The sequence below is a fragment of the Gymnoscopelus braueri genome (genome assembly GCF_963280865.1).
Source record: "Gymnoscopelus braueri genome assembly, chromosome: 24".
Lineage (NCBI taxonomy): Eukaryota > Metazoa > Chordata > Actinopteri > Myctophiformes > Myctophidae > Gymnoscopelus > Gymnoscopelus braueri.
Window position 1 is genome coordinate 20,902,096 of NC_137626.1, and position 22,083 is coordinate 20,924,178.

The 22,083-nt window shown below is 45.9% G+C and overlaps 1 protein-coding gene across 1 annotated transcript in view; it reads left to right on the top strand.

Annotated features, from left to right (window-relative positions):
- Window positions 1-821: 821 nt before the first annotated feature.
- The window catches only part of LOC308080351 (prospero homeobox protein 1-like), a 67,733-nt gene continuing 46,471 nt past the window's right edge, over window positions 822-22,083 (top strand). The window contains exons 1-5 of the mRNA XM_080422175.1: window positions 822-917; window positions 5,983-6,426; window positions 6,801-7,478; window positions 8,395-9,885; window positions 15,734-15,841. Of these exons, the coding sequence (XP_080278301.1) occupies window positions 6,070-6,426; window positions 6,801-7,478; window positions 8,395-9,885; window positions 15,734-15,841 (2,634 nt within the window). The 5' untranslated portion in view covers window positions 822-917; window positions 5,983-6,069. The remainder of the gene's footprint in view (window positions 918-5,982; window positions 6,427-6,800; window positions 7,479-8,394; window positions 9,886-15,733; window positions 15,842-22,083) is intronic.

Here is a 22,083-nt window from a genome sequence, read left to right on the forward strand (position 1 = left end):
GAGAGAGAGAGAGAGAGAGAGAGTGTGTCTCCTTCCGTGCCTGAAGGTGCGACGTTTCGTTTTGTGCTCCTTAAAAAAAAGAAAGAAAAAAAAGAATCACCACCATCCCCCGCGGTCCTCTCCTCCTTTTATTGGTCAGGTGCGGTCCGTTACGTCACTCCTCCGGGGTGATGATGATGATGATGATGATGACGTCTTCATCGCATCCTTCACGGCGCGTCTTTAAGTGGTATAGTTTCTTCTTGTGGCGGTGGGTCTGGTAGAGTCCGCTGCGCTCAGTGCGCTAAGAGGAGAGAGAGAGAGACACGCACACACACACAGTACTGTATCATCTGTATACTGTAGATACTGGCTGCACCGTGACACTGTAGGCTACTGCTGCCCGCTCCAAGAGGAGAGTGGTGCACGCACGAGAGCGCGCGCACGGACCGACTCCCCCCGATCTCTCTCTCCCTCATCTCATTCAGTATCGCTCTCTCTCTCTCTCTCTCTCTCTCTCTCTCTCTCTCTCTCTCTCTCTCTCTCTCTCTCTCTCTCTCTCTCTCTCGCTCTCTCTCCCCCTCATCTCATTCAGTAGCGCTCTCTCTCTCTCTGTTTGTTCATCTCTCTCTGTCTTTATCTCTCTCCCTCTCCCTTCCCTCTCTCTTTCTCTGACACACACACACACGCGCGCGCGCTCGTATGCACACGCGCGCGTTCATCTCTCTCCACTTTGCCATAGAAAATTACGGCATTGATCTGAAGAGTGCGGAGCTCTCTCTCTCTCTCTCTCTCTCTCTCTCTCTCTCTCTCTCTCTCTCTCTCTCTCTCTCTCTCTCTCTCTCTCTCTCTCCCTCCGTCTCTCTCTCTTTCGTGTTCTTGGAGTTTCTCTTCTTACAGTCGGACTCGGGAAGACGCTCCTATTGTTGTTTCACAACGTAAGTACCACACTGCTTTATTATTATTACCTATTATTATTAATCATTATGATCATTTTTTTTGTTTTACTGTGTGTGTCCGATCCGAGCGCACCGCATAGCCTAGCTATTATATTATTATATTATGTGAAAACCGAGCAGATCCAGGCTCACTGTTACATCTCAGACACACGGTACAGTGTTTCATTGTAGTTTAATGCATCTTTGAGTCGAGTTCAGTGTTAAGATCGATTCTTCTCTGGTCTGTTCTGTGACTTTTTGCTGGAGTTGTGAACAGCTCTGTTCTCGGCCGCGTATGTGTGTCTGAGGGCAAAACGCGCTGCACGTGAAGTGAACTGACAGCCTATGATATAGATAGACCAATGTTAACTTAAATACAAACATTAACAGATAAAAGGAAAGCTAAAGAAGAATAGGCTGCACGTAATGGAGTGATTAACGGGTCTCTATAGTACAGAGACCCGTTAATCGCTCGCCTATTTTAGCCTTCTTTTTCCTTTTATCTGTTTAATGTTTGTATTGAAGTTAACATTTGCTGTTCCTTTATGAAATTATTAAAGCTCTCTTGTTGTTGTTGTTTTTTTTATGTTTTTTGTGTGTGTCCCGTCCCTTTTCTTTATTTTTGGGTAACTGATTAATTTGTCATATTGAGATGTGTCTACATTTGTGTCCGTTTTACTCCCATTGACACTCTCTACTCAAGAGACCGGATTGTTCCCGTTCTCTTGTAGGCTATTGGAGCTGCCGTCGCCACTAGCCTCTATATAGCCTACTTGTTGGATGATATGAAAACTATAAGTTTCTACTTTTGTAGGCTATATTTTTGAATATCAAAACGCTCGCACCAAAACACAGTCGCCCCGGGGCAAATCCGGCGACCTCGGAACGGTCGCCACCTGCCCTGGTTTTACGTAAACCTAACCTTATTCCTAAAAGTAACCTCAGTAAAACTATGCCTAAACCTAACCTTATTCCTAAACGTATAACCTCAGTAAAACTATGCCTAAACCTAACCTTATTCCTAAAAACGTAACCTCAGTAAAACTATGCCTAAACCTAACCTTATTCCTAAAAACGTAACCTCAGTAAAACTATGCCTAAACCTAACCTTATTCCTGAACTTAACCTCAGTAAAACTATGCCTAACCCTAACTAAACTTATTTCTAACCTTATCCTCAGTAAAAAACAAATACAAGAAATACAAGAACCGCTGGGGACGAGCGGTCCGAGAAAAAAGTGGGGGCGAGCGTGTTTTGGGGCGATTCTTCCGGTTACCATATATTCATGTATAAAATAAATAGCCAAATCAGTTTTTACCGAGTCGATCGGCACAACGGCAGGTGCAGTTAGAATTACAAAAATCTGGTGTGTGTAAACGAGAGGGGCTATAGAACCTGTTCCACGCATTTAGCAATAACTTGGCACACTTTTTCTTAGAATATTATTGAGTCACAGGTCTTTCTCCTTTTCCTAGAATAATGAGTCACTGACTGGTCTTATCTTGCGCCGTCGCCGCCGTGGCATTCATTCATGTCCAGTATATTCATGATGTTTTTACTGGAAAATGGACCGTAACGTAACATTTGTGAAACGTTTACCGCACCACTTCCTATTTCGCTTGATTGATTGATTGATTGAAATTTTTATTAGGCAAAAGAATGTAAAACAACACAGTTACATTTATAATGCTTTTGTCTAAAAGGTCCGGCCAAAAAAGTCCTTGCGGACTTGTTTCCAATCTGCAAGACTTTATTCTTATTCTTACCGAAGGGCCACCAACGGCTTTTAACTATCTTGTTAACCACGGACATTCCTCACATCTCCTTTTCTCAAAGTTATTATATACCTTGTTCACAGATATCCCTTTTCATCTTTGTTGCATCAGTAAAAAAAGAAAAGGACAAAAAAGACCCCTCCGCACACACAAACACACACACACACACACACACACACACACACACACACACACACACACACACACACACACACACACACACACACACACACACACACACACACACACACACGCACACGCACACACACACACACACACACACTTGTCTCTCTGTCCATATGTGTGCAGAAGTATTGTTGTATTGTTGTTACAGTGTTGTTTTCCGGTCAGTCTTATGGGGGGTTTCCACCTTTGTAAAATAAGATAACACTCATTTACTGCAGTACAAGGGGAACATCATAACAGGTGTTAAACCACCTAATGTCTGAATATCTTTATGGTCCTATTCTTTTTTTTTATTAACAGAGGACACAATTATAGAGATAATGTGGCAGAGGCTATATACTTCAAAATATTTGATTTTGAGTCATATTTTTCCTGAATTTGAATCCAGACTCAAGCAAACATTATTTTGTTTGCAAGTACTTTGGATCCTCTCATGGTCATTATTATTACATTGTTCGCTCATCCTCTCCCCCTCTCTCTCCATTTGTCATGGTCCCTCTCGCCTCTCGCTCTGTCTCACGGTTTCTGTCTTTGTCCACCTCTGTGTGTGTGTGTGTGTGTGTGTGTGTGTGTGTGTGTGTGTGTGTGTGTGTGTGTGTGTGTGTGTGTGTGTGTGTGTGTGTGTGTAACTGGGTCATGGCTGGGTACTGTGTGTGTGTGTGTGTGTGTGTGTGTGCGTGTGCGTGTGCGTGTGTGCGTGTGCGTGCGTGTGCGTGGCTGGAGGGGCTTTGCAAAACGTTTGATTGTGGTGATTATCTGACTGCCTTCTGAAACATTCGATATGTACTCAGGAAAAATCAGCATTAATTTCATTTATTAAATTAAGCCAGAGTGTAAAATTGACAATAACAGTTGTAACAAAACCCTTGTATTGGCTTCACGGAGCATTGGCCAGCGCTTATCAAATTATTGTTAACATTTTTACTTCAAAAGCGTATATCATTAAGTTTTCCTTGTTCAGTTTCTCTCTCTCTTACCGCTCGGCTGGTCTCTACCTGTGTGTGTGTGTGTGTGTGTGTGTGTGTGTGTGTGTGTGTGTATGTGTGTGTGTGTGTGTGTGTGTGTGTGTGTGTGTGTGTGTGTGTGTGGCGTGCGTGTGCGTGTGTGCATGCGCACGCAAGAGTTTGTGCATGCAGTAAGTAGAGCATGGTTACATTCCAAAGCATCTGAGGAAACCGATTCAAATGCAGCAGTTGTATTTGCTAAAATGTAAAGTAAAACAAATATTGTTTCATCCAAATTACAGACAGGGAGCTACAGTATGAGTAGTTAGTAGGGTGCTATTTTTTTGCATGACTATTTTGTCTCCTTTTGTCACTCTTTTTTTGTCTATCAACGCCTCTTAAGAATAGGGTTTAAACGGTCAATTTCATGTGCATGTTCTCTCCATTTCAGACAGATTTTCACATCAGAATTATATTGCAACTTGACTCTCCTCTGTACCGATAAACTGTTGTTAAAAGCTGTGTTAATTTGTAAAATTCATTTTCCTATAGTCCTATCTCTGAAAATCAGTTGCAAAACAGATGCAAACATGACATGGAAAATTCAGCCTGTGTGTGTGTGTGTGTGTGTGTGTGTGTGTGTGTGCGTGCGTGTATGTGCGTGCGTGCGTGCGTGCGTGCGTGCGTGCGTGCGTGCGTGCGTGCGTGCGTGCGTGCGTGCGTGCATACAAGCTCGTTTGTTGATGGTAGGATACAAATATTATTTTCACTTTGTTTTTATGGTGTCTGTCCGTCTGTCCATATGGCTGTCAATGAGATATGAAAGGATTGATATTTGTGTTTGGTGCATTAAGCTAAAATGTGTTTAAATTGTCAATATTCCACATATTTTGGTCGATGATCTGCACCTTTGAGTTTGTAAAAGAAGGCACGTTCAGGCATAAATAATCTGCTTCATGCATGATGCCCCACCCCTGATCTGCGGAGAAGCTAGCTGCCATCAGGCTCAAATCCCTATTAAATGCCCTGAAATGGAATTATTTAGAACCCAATCCTTTGATTTACCAGCACTCAACTGCTGTGATTGTCCTTCTGCGCTTGCCGTATTTGTGCTGCCGGACATTCGAATATATGCGGAGGAAAAAACAACCTCTGCGACTCTGACATGAAATCACAGACACTCCTACACCACTGGCCCTGGTTGAACTCGATGACGAAAAACCCTCCCCGATAACAAAGTCTAAACTTAGCACTGATAATGGAATAATGTTCTCGATCAAAACCAGCAGAGCTAACAATTCTTGGACTTACATGTATATGTACACAAATGCAGTGAATTTACCACTAGTTCTCATCAGCTTCATTAGTATAAGCACAATTTCCACAGCAGTACACAGCCTGGTTAAAGCTTGCCACAAACACAAACAGGTTAGTGCAAGAAAAAGACAATAACAAAATGATAAACACAGCACTACTTCTACACCTGCTTTTGACAAACAAGTCGATTCTTGATGGCGCCTCACAAGACGCTGTAATGGAGGTTACGTCTCAGGGGACTGGGAGGAAATGGGAAATTTATTTTGGTTATTGAGAGCAGGTGTTACTTCTCTGTGGGAATATCTTCTTGAACTATTACCGGCAGTCTATTTGTTCGCTCGCGGAGCTTCCCATGCCACCTTAGCCTTTCGGGTCAGGAAACTCATTGTCAAGTCTGTCTGTTTTTTTTCTTTCTGTCTTGTTTTGCTTTGTGAGCATTTTATGATAATGAAAGTGCTCACCCGTTGCTCTTAACAGATACATATTGGAGCTTAAAAATTTCTTGTTTTGTTTACAGTAGTTTTAGGTTTGTGTGATTTGGTGTTTTTACGGCATGGCACTGAAGGGGTCAGCCGTTTATGACTTTGCAAACATTAAATGACATAAGTACTGGTCTTTTTCATGATGCAATGCTTTTGGAAAGGGAGCAAAAAATATGTCTAAAATAGACATGATAAACAGAATGATTGCATCTTGAGAAAGTATAGTAATAACAAAAGACGCATTTTTATTTAAATTGCGTCATTTATTTTTGATATTAAACTCCTCATCTGATTATGGGAAAATGTCAATCCCAGAGCCATTATGGGTCATCATGTCATATTGTGCTTTGCCCTCGACCAGGTATCCAGAGTGCACCTCTCTACCTGTGTATTCGTCTTGGAGGCACCACCACCACCCTGCGTTATGAGCCTTTAGCTGCCCTGCGTGATGCCTGATCATGACAGCGGCGCGCTCCTAACCAGACAGACCAAGCGCCGGCGCGTTGACATCGGGGTGAAGAGGACCACGGGGGGCAGCGCCATATTCGCCCGCGCCAGAGAGACCCTGCTCCACGTCATGAACCAATCGCACGGCCCCGACCAGGACGGGGACTGCCCGCTGATCGGCCACGGAGGCCACGGCATGGCCAACGGCGACGGCGAGAAGTCCAACGTGCTGAGGAAGCTGCTGAAGAGGGCCAACACGTACGAGGACGCCATGATGGCGTTCCCCGGAGCTACCATCATCTCACAGCTGCTGAAGAACAATATGGGCAAGAACGGAGGCAGTGACATGGGATTCCAGGTGCGTGAGAGCACACACACACGCACACACACACACGCACACAGACACACACTCGCGCACACACACACACACACACACACACACACACACACACACACACACACACACACACACACACACACACACGTGCACACTCATAAAGACACTAACATAACTAACTTTTTGAATTATTCTTCTGCTGCATTATTCTTTCATTCATTCACATATTTGTTCATTCAGACATCCGTCCCAGTACACGGTAAACCGAGTTAAATGAACGCTCCATCTGTCCGTCCATCCGTCCATCCCAACACATCCATTGTCTAATCTCTCTCTCTCTCTCTCTCTCTCTCTCTCTCTCTCTCTCTCTCTCTCTCTCTCTCTCTCTCTCCCAGGGGGGTGGGGGTCTGTCCAGCGGCGGCTCTGAGACGCATGCTGACGACGCCTGCAGCAACGCGTCGTCCCGCGACCGCGACAGCCCCTCAGACTGCCTCTCCCCGGCGCCTCACCTTCCTCCCAACTCCTCCTCCTCCTCGTCTTTTGGACGCCCCCAACCGGCCCATCCCTCCTCTTCCTCGTCCGCCTCCTCCCAGACGGCCCCTCCTCCCCTGCATCCCCCTCCTCCCCCCGCCCCGGGCCCCGCGGCGTCCCTGTCCGCCGCCTTCGACCCGGAGCGGCTGTCGGACGAGCACCTGCGCGCCAAGCGTGCGCGCGTGGAGAACATCATCCGGGGCATGAGTCACTCGCCGCTGGTGCGGCCCGGGGCCGGCGGCGAGCTAGGCCCGCAGGAGAACAGTGGCAACAACAACAACGACAACGACACCAACAACCACCTCCCGCGACCGCAGCACCAGCGAGGCGACAACGGAAACCACTTGCCCCTGTCCCTCCTGGGCTCTCCGGGGTCTCGCGGCGGCGGCGGGCCGGGGGTCGTCGGAGAGCTGTGCCGGGAGAACAAGCGCAAGCAGCGTTTGCCCCAGCAGCAGCACAGCTTCACCCAGCTGGTGTGTTCGCGCCAGGAGCAGCGGCAGGAGGAGAGGCGGCAGCTCAAACTGCAGCTGGAGGACATGCAGGTCAGTCGCTCACTCCGCCAGGCTGGTTCGCGCTGCTAAGCGGCACTCCACTAAGAGGTGCAATTCTGGACGCGCTTTGGCGTGGCTTATAGAGCAGTGGTTCTCAAACCTTTTTTGGATCAGGGCCCACTTGAACGTGCATTTTTCAGGGCATTTGAATGATCAATCAATCGATTGGGTTCCGGCTTGGATCAATGGAACTAACATACTTTTATGTTCCTATTTATCCGTATCTCAATGAAAACTCATTTTCGAGATTTTAAAGACAAAATACCTTGAATTATTTTCTAAACATTACTTATTTTAAATTCAATTATTAATTAATTGAAAATTATATTATCATTAAAATCGTAGTGTTAGTATTTGGGGGCCCACTTGCAGCATCTTCACGGCCCACCAGTGAGTCCCCGGCCCACAGGTTGAGAGCCGGCTCAGAGTATGTGGCTTGTGTCGAGTGAAAAAGTTAGCAAAAAATGTTATGTTTGCAGTCAGAGTGAAGGAGGGGCTTTGTTTGGTTGCACCACAGAGGTGTTAATGCATGTTAGAGAACAGTATAACACATGGATTCAAACCAGCAACCCTTTGGGTCATAAGCCTGCTTCCGTAATGCTCTCTCCCTCTGTCTGTCTTTTTCTCTGTCTGTCTGTCTCTCTTTTTCTGTGTCTGTCTGTCTCTCTTTTTCTCTGTCTGTCTGTCTGTCTGTCTGTCTGTCTGTCTGTCTGTCTGTCTGTCTGTCTGTCTGTCTGTCTGTCTGTTTGACTGACTTACTCTCTCTCTGTCTATATCTAATCTATCTGTCACTCTCTCTTTGTCTCAAAGAGAAGAGCAGAAAAGAAGAGCGACAAAACAGCGTTTAATGTGGGGTTGTGAAGGATCTCATTCTCTCTCTCCCTCTCCCTCTCTTTCCTCCGTTCAGAAGCAGCTCCGTCAGCTCCAGGAGAAATTCTACCAGATCTACGACTCGGAGACGGAAGAGGAGGAAGACGAAGAGGAGAGAGGGAACGGCGAGGTGGACCGGACGCGAGGAAGAGGCGGGGAGAGGGAGGACGACGGCAACCTGTCGGAGGACAGCGTCCGCTCCGACGGCCTGGAGGACGGAGGAGGCGCGGCGGGGGCGCTCGATCTCGGGCGCCGGCGCCACGAAAACCACCGCCGCCGTCGGCGCCGCGACGACGACCTCTCGGACATGTCGGACCCGGGTCTGTTCCTGGACCGGGCCCGGGCCCTGCTGAGAGAACAGGCCCTGATGGACGGGGACATGGAGGACGGAGAGGAAGAGGAGGACGGACGGGGTGACGATGAGGACGGGAGGATGAAGAGGAGCGGAGGAGGAGGAGGAGGGAGGCAGCTGGCGGAGACGTTGAAGCAGGAGCTGAACTGCGCCGTGTCGCAGGTGGTGGACACGGTGGTGAAGGGCTTCTCCTCTCCACGGCAGCCGGTGGGTCTCCTCCATCACCCACCCCACCACCATCCTCTCCTCCTCCACCACCACGCCCGCCTGGCTGCAGCAGCAGCAGCAGCAGGAGGAGGAGGAGGAGGCGCCCTCACCGCCGCTCCACCCTCCTCTTCCTCCAACTCTTCTTCCTCCTGCCCGCCGCCCTTCGTGCCCCTGCCCCCGCTGACCCCCGACCCCCGCTTCGGGGGCGGGGCCGGAGCGTCCGTGGTGGCGCTGGCGCTCGGCCTGAACGGCGGAGGCGGTGGCGACGATGGGGCGAGCCCCGCCCCCAGCTACCTCTCCTCCAACCAGAGGCTGCACTGCTTCGGTGACGTCATGGCGACCGGCGGCCCGCTGGACTCGTTCGCCCCCGCCGCCGCGCACAGCGACCAGACGGAGGCGCTGCCCCTGGTGGTGCGCAAGAGCGCCTCCACGGGAGGAGGAGGAGGAGGCGAAAGTGCCATTAACGCCTCCATGCCCCACCACCATCACCACCACCACCCGTCCCTCCACCCCTCTGCGCTCTCCGCCTCGCTGGGGTTCGGCTCGCCGTCGTTCCGTCACCCGTTCCCCCCTCTGCCGCTCATGGGCTACCCCTTCCAGGGACCCCCGCTGGGCTCCCACGCTGCGGGAGGTGGAGGCGCAGGGTACCCCGGCAAGGACCACCACCCCCACCACCACCACTCCCGCCCCTCCACCTCCCCGGACTCCATGGACATGACGCGCGAGACGGTCAGCCTGAGGACCAAAATGGCCGCCGCCCTGGCGGGGGGCCAACTCGGCGGCGGCGGCCACCACCATCACCACCACCCTCACCACCACCACCCGCATCACCACCACCACCACCACAGGCAGAGCTCGCCCAGCCAGCACGGCCCGGGGGGTCCCGAGGGCCTCTCCCTGGCCCTCATCAAGTCAGAGTGCGGGGACCTGCAGGACATGGCAGACATATCGCCTTACTCAGGCAGCACGGTATCCTTTAACCGCTTAAACCGGTTGAGAGGAGTCCCTCAGGGCTCTATACTAGTGTCTTTTCTGTTTTCGCCAAAGTTCCCTGGGGGGGGGGGGGTGAAAGGTCAGTGTTGTGTGTGACAGGGGGAAGGGAAATCTCTGTACAGATGTTAATTTAACTAAAAAAAGATATATAATATATATCAATTAATCCGTATTAATTGGTTCCTGCTCTAGACCCTTGTGTTTCCCCGCTGGGCGGGGAGATTATAAAGGGGTGCGCCGGGTCTTGCAAGAGGGGGAAGATTAAACGGGTCGCACGCTGCTCTCTCAAGCCCTTTTAAGTCCGTGCGGTGTGGGGAGTGGTGCTCAGAGGTGCTGAGAGGCTGGCAAGCACTCACACACACACGGGCACATACACACACGGGCACATACACACACACACTCACGAGCAGGAGCGATATGCACGCGCACACACAGACGTACAACCACACCACACACACACATACGTACGCACACACACACACACACATCCAGCGACTTCTCTGTTCCCACTTGCTCTGAGACATTGCTGTTAGGCCCTCTTTCATCGCAAACACTTTGTACATAAATGCTCAAAGCAAATCATATTTGTGTGTGCGCGCACGTGTGTGTGTGTGTGTGTGTGTGTGTGTGTGTGTGTGTGTGTGTGTGTGTGTGTGTGTGTGTGTGAGAGAGAGAGAGAGAAAACCTTGTAAATAGGAGCTCAAAGCTAATCAACTTTCAAAGAGCATGGGAGAGAAGCAGGTGAATGCTCAGCCTTATTGACGGGAGTTTTTTTTAAATGTGTGTGTGTGTGTGTGTGTGTGTGTGTGTGTGTGTGTGTGTGTGTGTGTGTGTGTCTGTGTCTGAGAAAGGGAAGTGTGAACTGTGCTAGCCTAAATATTCATATTGACTTCCCTTTTACGTTATTGTCAGTTGTTAAGAGCCTCTCTCTCTAATTCTCTCACACTCTCTCTGTCTCTCTCTATCCCTCTATATCTCTCTACCGCTATCTGTAACTCTCTTTCTTTCTTTCTTTCTTTCTTTTTCACTCTCTCTTTCATTTGTCAGTGTGAGCTGTTAGTTGCTTGGCAGCTGTGTGTGTTCTGGTTCCTTTTACACATACACACACACATACACACACAGTACATGCTGTGTGGACAGGTGTTTTCAGGTAGTTGTTTATTTTTACATCCGCAAACATTCATATGAAGACGGCTTCCACCGGTCATCAAACACATGCACGCGCCAGACATGCCCACGCCAGATACACACACACACACACACACATGTATAGCAGATCTTTGAAGAACAAAGCAGAAAGAGAAATAAGACTTTGAACATGGAGAATGGAGGCTCCTTGCAGGTGCAGGGTCCCTCTGACCAGCGTGACTCCATCAAAGAGACACTGTTTAGATGTACGCCTCCACTCAACTAGAAAGAAGCTTTATTCTGAACATGATCACATACTAATGAGCAATCATTATGCTCTGTATCTAAAGGAAGGGTCCTTTAGATACATCCCAATATTTCTCTCACATTTATGCATAAATAAATAAAACAATCTATTTTGCCACTTTCAACCTGTTGTCCCTATTTTGGACTGAAAACATTCAACATTACAACAAAGAATATAGATGTTCACAGTAAGTGGTTAACGCTATAAGTTTATCATCCGGCTATCATCCAATATTTTCATCCGGTTAAAAATGGAAATGGGGTTAAATATATACTTTTAATATATCGTTGCTGTCAGGCAGACACCTCTTACCTCCATTGTTGAACTTTTTTTTTTGCAGATTAATGCCATACTTACCATCATGCAAGAGTGTCACATAAGGAGTGAAAATAGCCGATGTGAATCGTTATGAACTTGTTGATTTTTCACTATTTTCTCTCATTTTTAATGTTTTTTAAATAATAACAAAAAGGTTTCCAGCCGACAGAAAAGATATATACTTTTACTTTGAATGTTGTACAGTTATAATTTGTAATTTCATTTTATTTTATAAGGCTTAGGCTACACATTCTTGAAGAGAGTTTATTATAAAATATATTATAAAATAGACAATTGGTGTGATCTTAAAGTAGCACTGTGTTTGTACAGACATGAATGGGTGTGCAGTGGAGAGAGGGAGAAACAGAGAGAGAGAGAGAGAGAGAGAGAGAGAGTGTGTGTGTGTGTGTGTGTGTGTGTGTGTGTGTGTGTGTGTGTGTGTGTGTGTGTGTGTGTGTGTGCGTGTGCGTGCGTGCGTGCGTGCGTGCATTTATTTGCACAAGTACAACTCATTTGACAAAATCCCTTTCCTTGACTCTCTGTTTGCAAATGACCAATGTTTTGAATCAATTTCGATATGTATTCAAATGGTTTCAAATCAGGTCTATCCATCGCTCTACCCAGCTATCCATCAATCTATCTGTCCATCTATCTGTCCAGCTAGCTATGTTTCTATCTAGTCTTGTGTCATTTGCAGTATTTGCATGCTTCAGACGAGAAGTGGTCAGGAGCGTGTAAGCTCTAAGACACGCAGTTAGGTTAAGGTGCTTTGCATTGTGCACAGAATCACACACACACACACACACACACACACACACACACACACACACACACACACACACACACACACACACACACACACACACACACACACACACACACACACACACACACACACACACACACACACACACACACACACACACACACACACAGAGAGAGAGAGATAGGCCTGTGTATTTTTAATCCTCTATGGTACTGAGCAGATGTCCTGCATTCATTTATGGATTTACCCCTTCGCTACCCCTTCGCTTCCTCTCTCTCTCTCCCTCTCTCTCTCTCTCTCTCTCTCTCTCTCTCTCTCCCGCCTCACACACACACCTGGCAGCGAGGTCAAGTTACAAGTCTTACGCTGTGCCCTGAGCAAGAGACACACTCACATACACAAACGCAGTAGAGGAGCAAAAAGCACATTTTGCATTTTGTTTATTTATGTGCTTCATTTAGCTACTATTACCTCAGTACCGGCACACACACACATGATTTATTCACTATGACACCATTCTCTTGTTGACTTTGAGTAAGGTGCTCCTCTCTCTCTGTGTGTGTGTGTGTGTGTGTGTGTGTGTGTGTGTGTGTGTGTGTGTGTGTGTGTGTGTGTGTGTGTGTGTGTGTGTGTGTGTGTGTGTGTGTGTGTGTGTGTGTGTGTGTGTGTGTGTGTGTGTGAGCGCCTGTCTTGACTTAATAGTCAAAGTGTATTGTAAAACAAAATGCATGGACAGCTCTGCTATGGAAACAGCAAGTTACCTTTAGTTGACCTAAACAGACACATGCACAGGTGGCGAAAGGTTGGTATTAATGTTAACTGGATGGCAGGTTGTTGTGCATTGAAGTGACCATGTGATCATATGACTGACCGGATGGAAAATCATACTATTCCCTCTTTCTCTTACTTTCTACCCGTCTGTCTGTCTGTCTGTCTGTCTGTCTGTCTGTCTGTCTGTCTGTCTGTCTCTCTGTCTCTCTGTCTCTGTGTCGCTCTCTGTCTCTCTCTCTCTCTCTCTCTCTCTCTCTCTCTCTCTCTCTCTCTCTCTCTCTCGTTGTAGTGGGTGCTGCTCACCTCACTGTGGCTGTAATTTATCCACAATAAAATCCTCTGTTTTATCATTTAACTCGGAGAGTGTACACATGGAACCTGGTTCCATGTGTACACTCTGTGATTTACTCTCTGAGTCACTTTTTTGAATGCTTTTGAATGCAAAATGTTACTGTTCGTTAAATAGATCTCAGGGATTCTATGTCCTGAATTTGAATGTAGATTTTTCTCGTCTTTAGTTGCTTTCTTTGGTTTCGATGAGGAAGTCAGACAATCTGAACAAACAAACAAACTAGTAAAATAGTATTTCTCTCATGTGAGATTTCACCTCCTCTTTATCATCTCTGCTTTCCACTCCTCCCCCTTTATCTCTCTCTTCTCTACATCAGTAGTTCCCAAACTTTTTATCTAGAGAACCAAAAGAGACATTTTATGTGTTCCCGGAAACCAAACTAGTATATTAAATGTTTAATTTTTTTTTTTTTAATGGAATTTCTTTGTTTTCCTTTGTTAATGCATGAAATAATTTAGAAATATGTTAGACTTATTATTTTTATTTTTTTCAGAATTTTCGATAAAAAAAAAATTAGATACAAATATACTCACGACCCATAGAAATGTGTCCGCGACCCATCCTTTGTCTATCTATCCCTCGCTTCACTTGTTCCCGTCGCTCTCCACAGTCACATGACCTCTGGGGCCTGTGTGTGTGTGTGTGTGTGTGTGTGTGTGTGTGTGTGTGTGTGTGTGTGTGCGTGCGCACAATGCACATACACGCGTGCTGTTAATTGACCTTGCAGGGAGTTCCATTGATTGCCTCTTCCTCTGTGATAGATTATAAGGTCTGTTAATGTGTTGAGGAAATGGCAGCGTCGTGGGGGCACAGCTGTCGACACACACACACACACACACACACACACACACACACACACACACACACACACACACACACACACACACACACACACACACACACACACACACACACACACACACACACACTCTCTCTCTCTCTCTCTCTCTCTCTCTCTCTCTCTCTCTCTCTCTCTCTCTCTCTCTCTCTCTCTCTCTCTCTCTCTCTCTCTCTCCCCTGGTGACTGCGCTTACCAATGCCAGGCAAATGACTATTTTGCTGGGTGAGACAGACAGTGGAATGGCCACTGATCACATGTCGTTTACAAACAGCATGTTTCAGCCTCTGTTTGTTCATCTGTGTCAATCAGGTGTAGTACCATAATTGTTTTTAACCACTTAAGCCCTATATATACTTCCTCTTATGACTAATAGTGCTTCGCACATCGTGACGTGTTGTGAGCCTGTGCATCTGCCATGTCATGTGTTTGCATTGTTAACCACTTAATGCAAAACCCTCTATTCTTACTAAAACAGACCTGAGGTACAACTCTATTTGGACAGATTTTAACCGTCTACTACACAAAATCTCTTCGCCAAAAATAGCCTATCTACAAGCTCACCTATATTTTTGGCTGATGTTCCCCCAGAACATGGATGCTGGGGTTCAAGTGGTCAGTTTATTAACTTGTTCCCTCCCTGCAGTCAGTAGCACGGCAAATTCCCAAAACATGCTTCCCACGTTAACTAACGCACATACAGTACAATAAAACACAATATTCTGCTTTATTGACAGTATTTGAAACTGTTGAACGGTCAAAAAAAGTTTCGAAATATATAATTGAGATAACATAAAAATACATGTGAAATAACTCACCATTGCCTCATTGCGTAACCAAGATTGAGATTGAGAACTTGTAAATTGTTTATGTACACTCTCAACTTGCTTTCAAGCTACTCATATACTGTATACTCGTATGCTTGTATGTATATGTACTCAGTCATATCCACAAGATTGGTACTTCCAGTACTCTTGTGGGAACGTTTTTGCCATCTGCGTGACAAAGCAAAAAACAAAACCACCTTTCAAACCCCAAATTTACAGTTTTGTTTTTTTAAAATACATTTTTAAGGTACATGTGTATTGTTATTATGAGTATATAATGGTGGTATGCTAGTGGTGGTAAATTCTGAGACCCCAGAATCTCACACTGAGTTGTATTAAGTTGAAAAGCATCTGTTTTCATTCTGGGCAGATACCTTCATGTATATTTAAAAAAAGTTATCTATCAAGTTACATGGTACAGGATAATCCTCTCATCTCGGCTAAATAAACAAGTTCCATGCTCTCTCCAATGAAACCTGAACAAATAAAGGTGTGTGTCCTTAACGTGTGTGTTCAGATTCAAGAGGGCCTGTCACCCAACCACCTGAAGAAAGCCAAGCTCATGTTCTTCTACTCACGCTATCCCTCCTCCAACGCGCTCAAGATGTTCTTCTCTGACGTCAAGGTAATAAGACCTCTGGCACCTTTTTATGCCTTCTATCTAACATCCCTCCACCTTTCCCTTCATCCAGTCCTCTCACTCCATTTTTTCCCCATCTTTCCCCACAGTTATTTTGTTTTCCATTTGTCCTTTCCTCTTCTGTTCAGTTCTATCCCGTTGTATCTGGTTCTATTCAGCTCTGTTCAATTCTATCCAGTTCTATCCGGTTGTTTCTGGTTCTTTCCAGTTCTATTCAGTTCTGTTCAGTTCTATCCAGTTGTATCTGGTTCTATTCTCTGTTCAGTTCTATTCAGTTCTATTCAGTTTTATTTAGTTCTACCCAGTTCTATTCAGTTCTTACTGGTTCTATTCAGTTCTATCTGGTTCTATCTGGTTCTATCTGGTTCTATCCGGTTCTATCCAGTTCTATTCAGTTCTATTCAGTTCTATCCGGTTCTATCTGAGAAGCCTGATTTATACTCTGTCGTACAGTGTCACATCACGACATGTCGTGAGCTTGTAGATCATTATTTGACCGTTGTACAACAGAGTGTTGTGTTGTGTTCTGTTTAAATCCACTCTGTCTGGGTTGGTATCAACCTGTCATCTATGGCCTGCCTGCCGCCCCCCTTCTCTCCTCCTCCTCTCTCCTCTCTTCAGGTCTCTCGACTCTCCCTCCAGTTCCTCCTTTATTGTCTCACTTTCATTTCTCGTGACCTCACTCTGCCCTCCGTACATTGAAGTTGTCTTGACACTATTGTGTTTTGTCCTTTTTCCTGCATGCGCGTTTTGCTGTTACTGGCCGTGTGTGTGTGTGTGTGTGTGTGTGTGTGTGTGTGAGAGAGAGAGAGAGACAGAGACCGACCATATAGCACAGATGGGGTTCTCTGGTCAGCCGTTCTGTCAGGCTCTTTGTAGAGTAATTAGAGTTCCTGCTCCTAATCGGTCGGGCGTTTGGGGAGGGGTTTGTGGTCTCAGTGTGTGTGTGTGTGTGTGTGTGTGTGTGTGTGTGTGTGTGTGTGTGTGTGTGTGTGTGAGAGAGAGTGTGGCACGGTGTCTCAAAAGCCCACTTTCCCTCTCAGACACTGTACTGTATACAACCCCCTCTTATGCCGTTCTGCTTTCTCTCTCTCTCTCTCTCTCTCTCTCTCTCTCTCTCTCACTCTCTCTCTCTCTCTCTCTCTCTCTCTCTCTCTCTCTCTCTCTCTCTCTCTCTCTCTCTCTCTCTCTCTCTCTCTCTCTCTCTCTCACTCACACACACACTCACACAGACACACACAAAGACTGTCATTAGTGTCATGAAAGAAACACACGTCTCAATAAGAGCAGCGGATATATTTGCAATGTAATGCTAACATACAGTACAGACAGCACACGCTGCTACATGTTCATTTAGCCACAGGAACCCTCGCGTCCCTATTCTGGGGCCAACATTCAGCCAAAATAAAACACGTTCAGCAAAGACCTTTGGTGGAGAAGGAGTCCCGGGGGGACTCCGGTCAACTAAGTAAATCGTCTCTGTCGGGTGTAAACCTCATATGTCCAAAACTGTTACTTTTCAGGATTCAAATTCAAAAGTAGCAAAAGTAGCAGATCTGCAAGCCCGAAACGCGTCGCTTCGCGCCGCGTTTCGGGCTTGCGGATCTGCTACTTTTGATGCTTTTGTGTGACGCTGTAGTATGATCGAGTTAGGTGTTAATTTACGAAAAAACACACACAAAAAAAATGGAGATAAGAGGTATCTGCCCGACACCAACCATATATTGGGGTTTGAGTGTGAACTTCAGAGTTGAGAGGTCCTGAGGAAGGGATAGAGTGTGGGAGGAAGGAAGGAATGAAGGAATGAAGGAAGGAGGGAAGGAAGGAAAGAAGGGAAGGAGAGCGGGTTGGACAACCAAATGAAAGGCAGGACAACAGAACAACAGCATTAAAGACAAAGGCGCTGATTGTTTTCTGTTTACAGGCTTCTGTTTGTTTTGTAAAGGAGCGTGCAGCTCCTCCACAGATTCAGGACGGCATATTTAAATGAGTACGCACGCACGCATGCACACACACACACACGCGCACACACACACCATCTGCCCTTATGTCCATATCCACGGTGACCACTTCCTCAAGGCAATGCCACATCCTCAACGGCTGCCACGGCAACCAGGGTCGCCCGGACGCCGGGTTGCTAAGCAAACACCAGGTTGCTAAGCCTACCTGCTCCCAGCTTAAAGGGACAGTACACCTAGAGGCCTGTCAGCACAAAGCAACAGCACAAATCAGTAGTTTTTCTATCTATCTATCTATCTATCTATCTATCTATCTATCTATCTATCTATCTATCTGTCCGTCCGTCCGTCCGTCCGTCCGTCCGTCCGTCCGTCCGTCCGTCCGTCCGTCCGTCCGTCCGTCCGTCCGTCCGTCCGTCCGTCCGTCCGTCCGTCCGTCCGTCCGTCCGTCCGTCCGTCCGTCCGTCCGTCCGTCCGTCCGGCCGTCCGTCCGTCCGTCCGGCCGTCTGTCTGTCCGCCCGTCCGTTCACCCGCCCGTCCGTTCACCCGCCCGTCCGTTCACCCACCCGTCCGTTCACCCCCCCGTCTGTTAGCGCGTATTGTGTTCAGGTTTCGGTACCCAGCATAGGTTGATGTCAGTCAGCTCTGATCCAAGCACTGTGACGTAACCGTTGCCTAACAATGTCGATTTGTGCTGAAGTTGGGGATCCTCATATATATCGTCGCTGTCAGGTGGAAACCTTGTATGTTCAAAACCATTCCTATTTTTCATGATAGAATAGTGAAAATCGGAAATATAGAGAAGCAAGGTTTCTGCCCGACCGCAACGATATGCATAAAACTTTGCATAACAATGGCAATCTGCAATCGCTGGCCTCGGGCAAGTCTATATTTGGACTGATAATGCGGCGCTTTGCAGCACATTATCACCCTACACGCTGTTGCATTGATAACGTGTTGCATATGTCCAGTCCATATATGGGCATATCTGCGTGCCCACCACAGACAGACAGACAGTCGCACAACGTAGATAATAATTATCATTATGTGTTTTTATGTAGTATTATATACACACACACACACATACATTAGTATATACTATACATTTGTGTCATAAATATACTGTATGTTCGGAAATATATTCCAATATAGATTGATAGACATTTAAGTATCATACTAATTTGAATAATTAACAAAATAAATTCCAGATACACTGTAGATGTGGTAGTGTAGTTGTCAAATATTGCAGGCTTTTTAAAACCCTACAGTTATTACAGTTATTAAAGCTTCAGTCTGGTGCCTCCTGTCCAGGCAGTAGCAAAAGGTTTACTTTTGCCAAGTGAGTTAAACCCTACCAGTTGGTCAACTGGAAGGGTTTCAATTAAGACTAATGGTTGTATGCAGCAAGTCAATTATCACTTTATCTATTGCAGATTTACATGAGCTTTTGTTTCAAATTAATCTAGTCTTTAATTTAAGTAGCATCCCCAATCGGATATCCGATTAATCTTGTGTAAACAAAAACAGACTTAGATTAAACTATTGAAATGTGTGCCAATGGCCTTGCACTTCACACAACCAGATGGACATATATACAGGATATATACAGAAACTGTACATACAGTACATCCATTACAACTGATTTAGGTGACGTGAGATTATTGGATTAACGACATTCTTTTTTTCACAGTAACAAGTGACTGTGTGTGTGTGTGTGTGTGTGTGTGTGTGTGTGTGTGTGTGTGTGTGTGTGTGTGTGTGTAAATAAATACATACATAAATATACAGTATGTATAAATATCGCATTTCAGACATTAAAATGCCCTACAAAACATAACATATGTTTACATCAATGTAAGAAGAAGTCAACATGAAGTCAACGTGACAAAAATGTAAGAACAGTATTAAATACATGATTCAAGTCCAGATTGTGTCTTTAAGAACCAGCATCATGGTCTTTCCTCATCCTAATCTTATGTAAATGATGACTTAGTATTATTATTGTTTCACATTCAAATTTAATTGCGGCGTAATCTCCGTTAATCCACCATATTTTATCCACGTAGGGAGCTCTGCGCCGATTATTTCCTTTAATAAAAAAATGAATCATGGATAATCCTATTTGTGACGAGCAAAGACTGTTCTTTCCAAGGCTGGGACGAGAGTGGGAAATTGAAAGCACTGCGTGTGCGTGTGTGTGTGTCCTGTTGCATTGTCCTGTTGCATTCATTACCCTCATTATTACCATATTCCCCAAAAATCCAGGTCAGGAAAAAAATTTACTCTCTCTCTCTCCTTCTCTCTCTCTCTTATCCCCCCTCTCGTGCCCTCATCTTTTTCTTGTCCCCCTTCGTTGACCCCCTTCATGGCCCTTTGAGGGAACAAAAAGTAGCATGCGTGTGTGTGTGTGTGTGTGTGTGTGTGTGTGTGTGTGTGTGTGTTGGGAGGGATGTAAGGGAATTACGGGTGGTGAATAGCTCCTCTAATTGGGCCTGAATAGATGCTGTGTATGGGAAAATGGTTCTTAAGGATGAGCCTCTTACACACAATGGCCCGATTGCTCGGTGTGGGAAGTGGGTTGAGATGACAACTGTTTTAGGTACAGATGAACACGCGCGCACGCACGCACGCACGCGCACACACACACACACACACACACACACACACACACACACACACACACACACACACACACACACACGTGCACGCACGCACACACGCACAAAGACATGTCAACACACACAGACACACAAAGACACGCAAATTCAAAATGCACATACTGTGATACTGCACGCACAATCATGCCTCAACACGCATGCACACACACACACACACACACACACACACACACACACACGCACACACACAGGCTGGCTGTGTAATTGCGCAGTGAAAGCGCTTGCCTTTTGACCAGTGGGCTCTGCGTGGTGGTATGAGAAGCACCGGGGGCCGCCGTCTCATCTTGAGTAAGTCAGCCAGAGTAATTAAGACCTCGTTAAGACTGGAGGAGTTAGGATTAATTAGATGCTCCCTCGCTCAGGGAGCTCCTTCTGAGCTCACACACGCAAACACTCTCAATCTCTCTCTCTCTGTCTCTCTCTCTCGCTCTCTGTCTCTCTATCTCTCTCTCTCTCGTTGCTTGCTCTTCGTCGCTGTCGGATGGAAACCGACCCAAAACTGTCCAAAACTGTTATTTTTCAGGATTCAAATGAAAGAATAGTGAAAATAGCTGATCTACAAGCTCAAAATGCATAACATCGGTGACATTGCGGCACGTTTTGAGCTTGCAGATCACCATTTATTTTGCTATTTTTGTGTGACACTGTAGCATGACGAGGTAGGGCGTTCATTTACGAACAAAACTAAAAAGTTCAAATGTGGAGATAAGAGGTTCCATCACATTTGGAACTATATCCGGAACCGGTTTATCACACTGTCAGAGCTGGTGTGTGGACTTCATGTCTGCTATGGTGGTTCTCAAACTTTTTAATTTCAAGGACCATCATTGGTTCCATTTGTACACTCTCAGAGTTACAGATCTGTAAGGGTTCATTTGGAACCTCCTGTAATAATAATAATAATAATAAACTTTATTTGTATAGCACCTTTCATGACATGAAATGCAGCTCAAAGTGCTTTACATAGCAAGAATACAATTACAGTTAGAACCAATTTAACAATAAAGCAAACAAATAAAATAAAATAAAATAAAAGCAAAGGCAAAAGCAAAGGCATAGAACAACATTAAAATAGGGAATACAGTTAGGAATTAAAAATCAACCAAAGAATCAGCTAAAAGCAAGAGTGAAGTAATAGGTCTTGAGCTGTGCTTTAAAGCTATCGACAGAGGCTGCCTGTCTTAAGTGTAATGGGAGTTTATTCCACACTGTCGGTCCGTAAAAGCAGAATGCTGCTTCACCGTATTTTTTATATGTCATTGTAGGCACCTCGAGCAGGTCAGCACTTGAAGACCTGAGGGCCCGGTTTGGAACATATCTCTCTAGGCAGTCAGAGAGGTAGGAGGGTGCCAGACCATTTAGAGCTTTATAAACTAATAAAATAAATTTAAAATCAATCCTAAAAACAACCGGGAGCCAGTGTAGTGAAGCTAGAACTGGAGTGATATGTTCTCTCATCCTGGTTTTAGTTAAAATTCTGGCTGCCGCATTTTGAACAAGTTGTAATCTGTCAGTTGTTTTCTTTGGCAGGCCAGAGTAGAGTGCGTTGCAGTAATCAAGCCGAGAGAAAACAAAAGCGTGGATCAGCGTT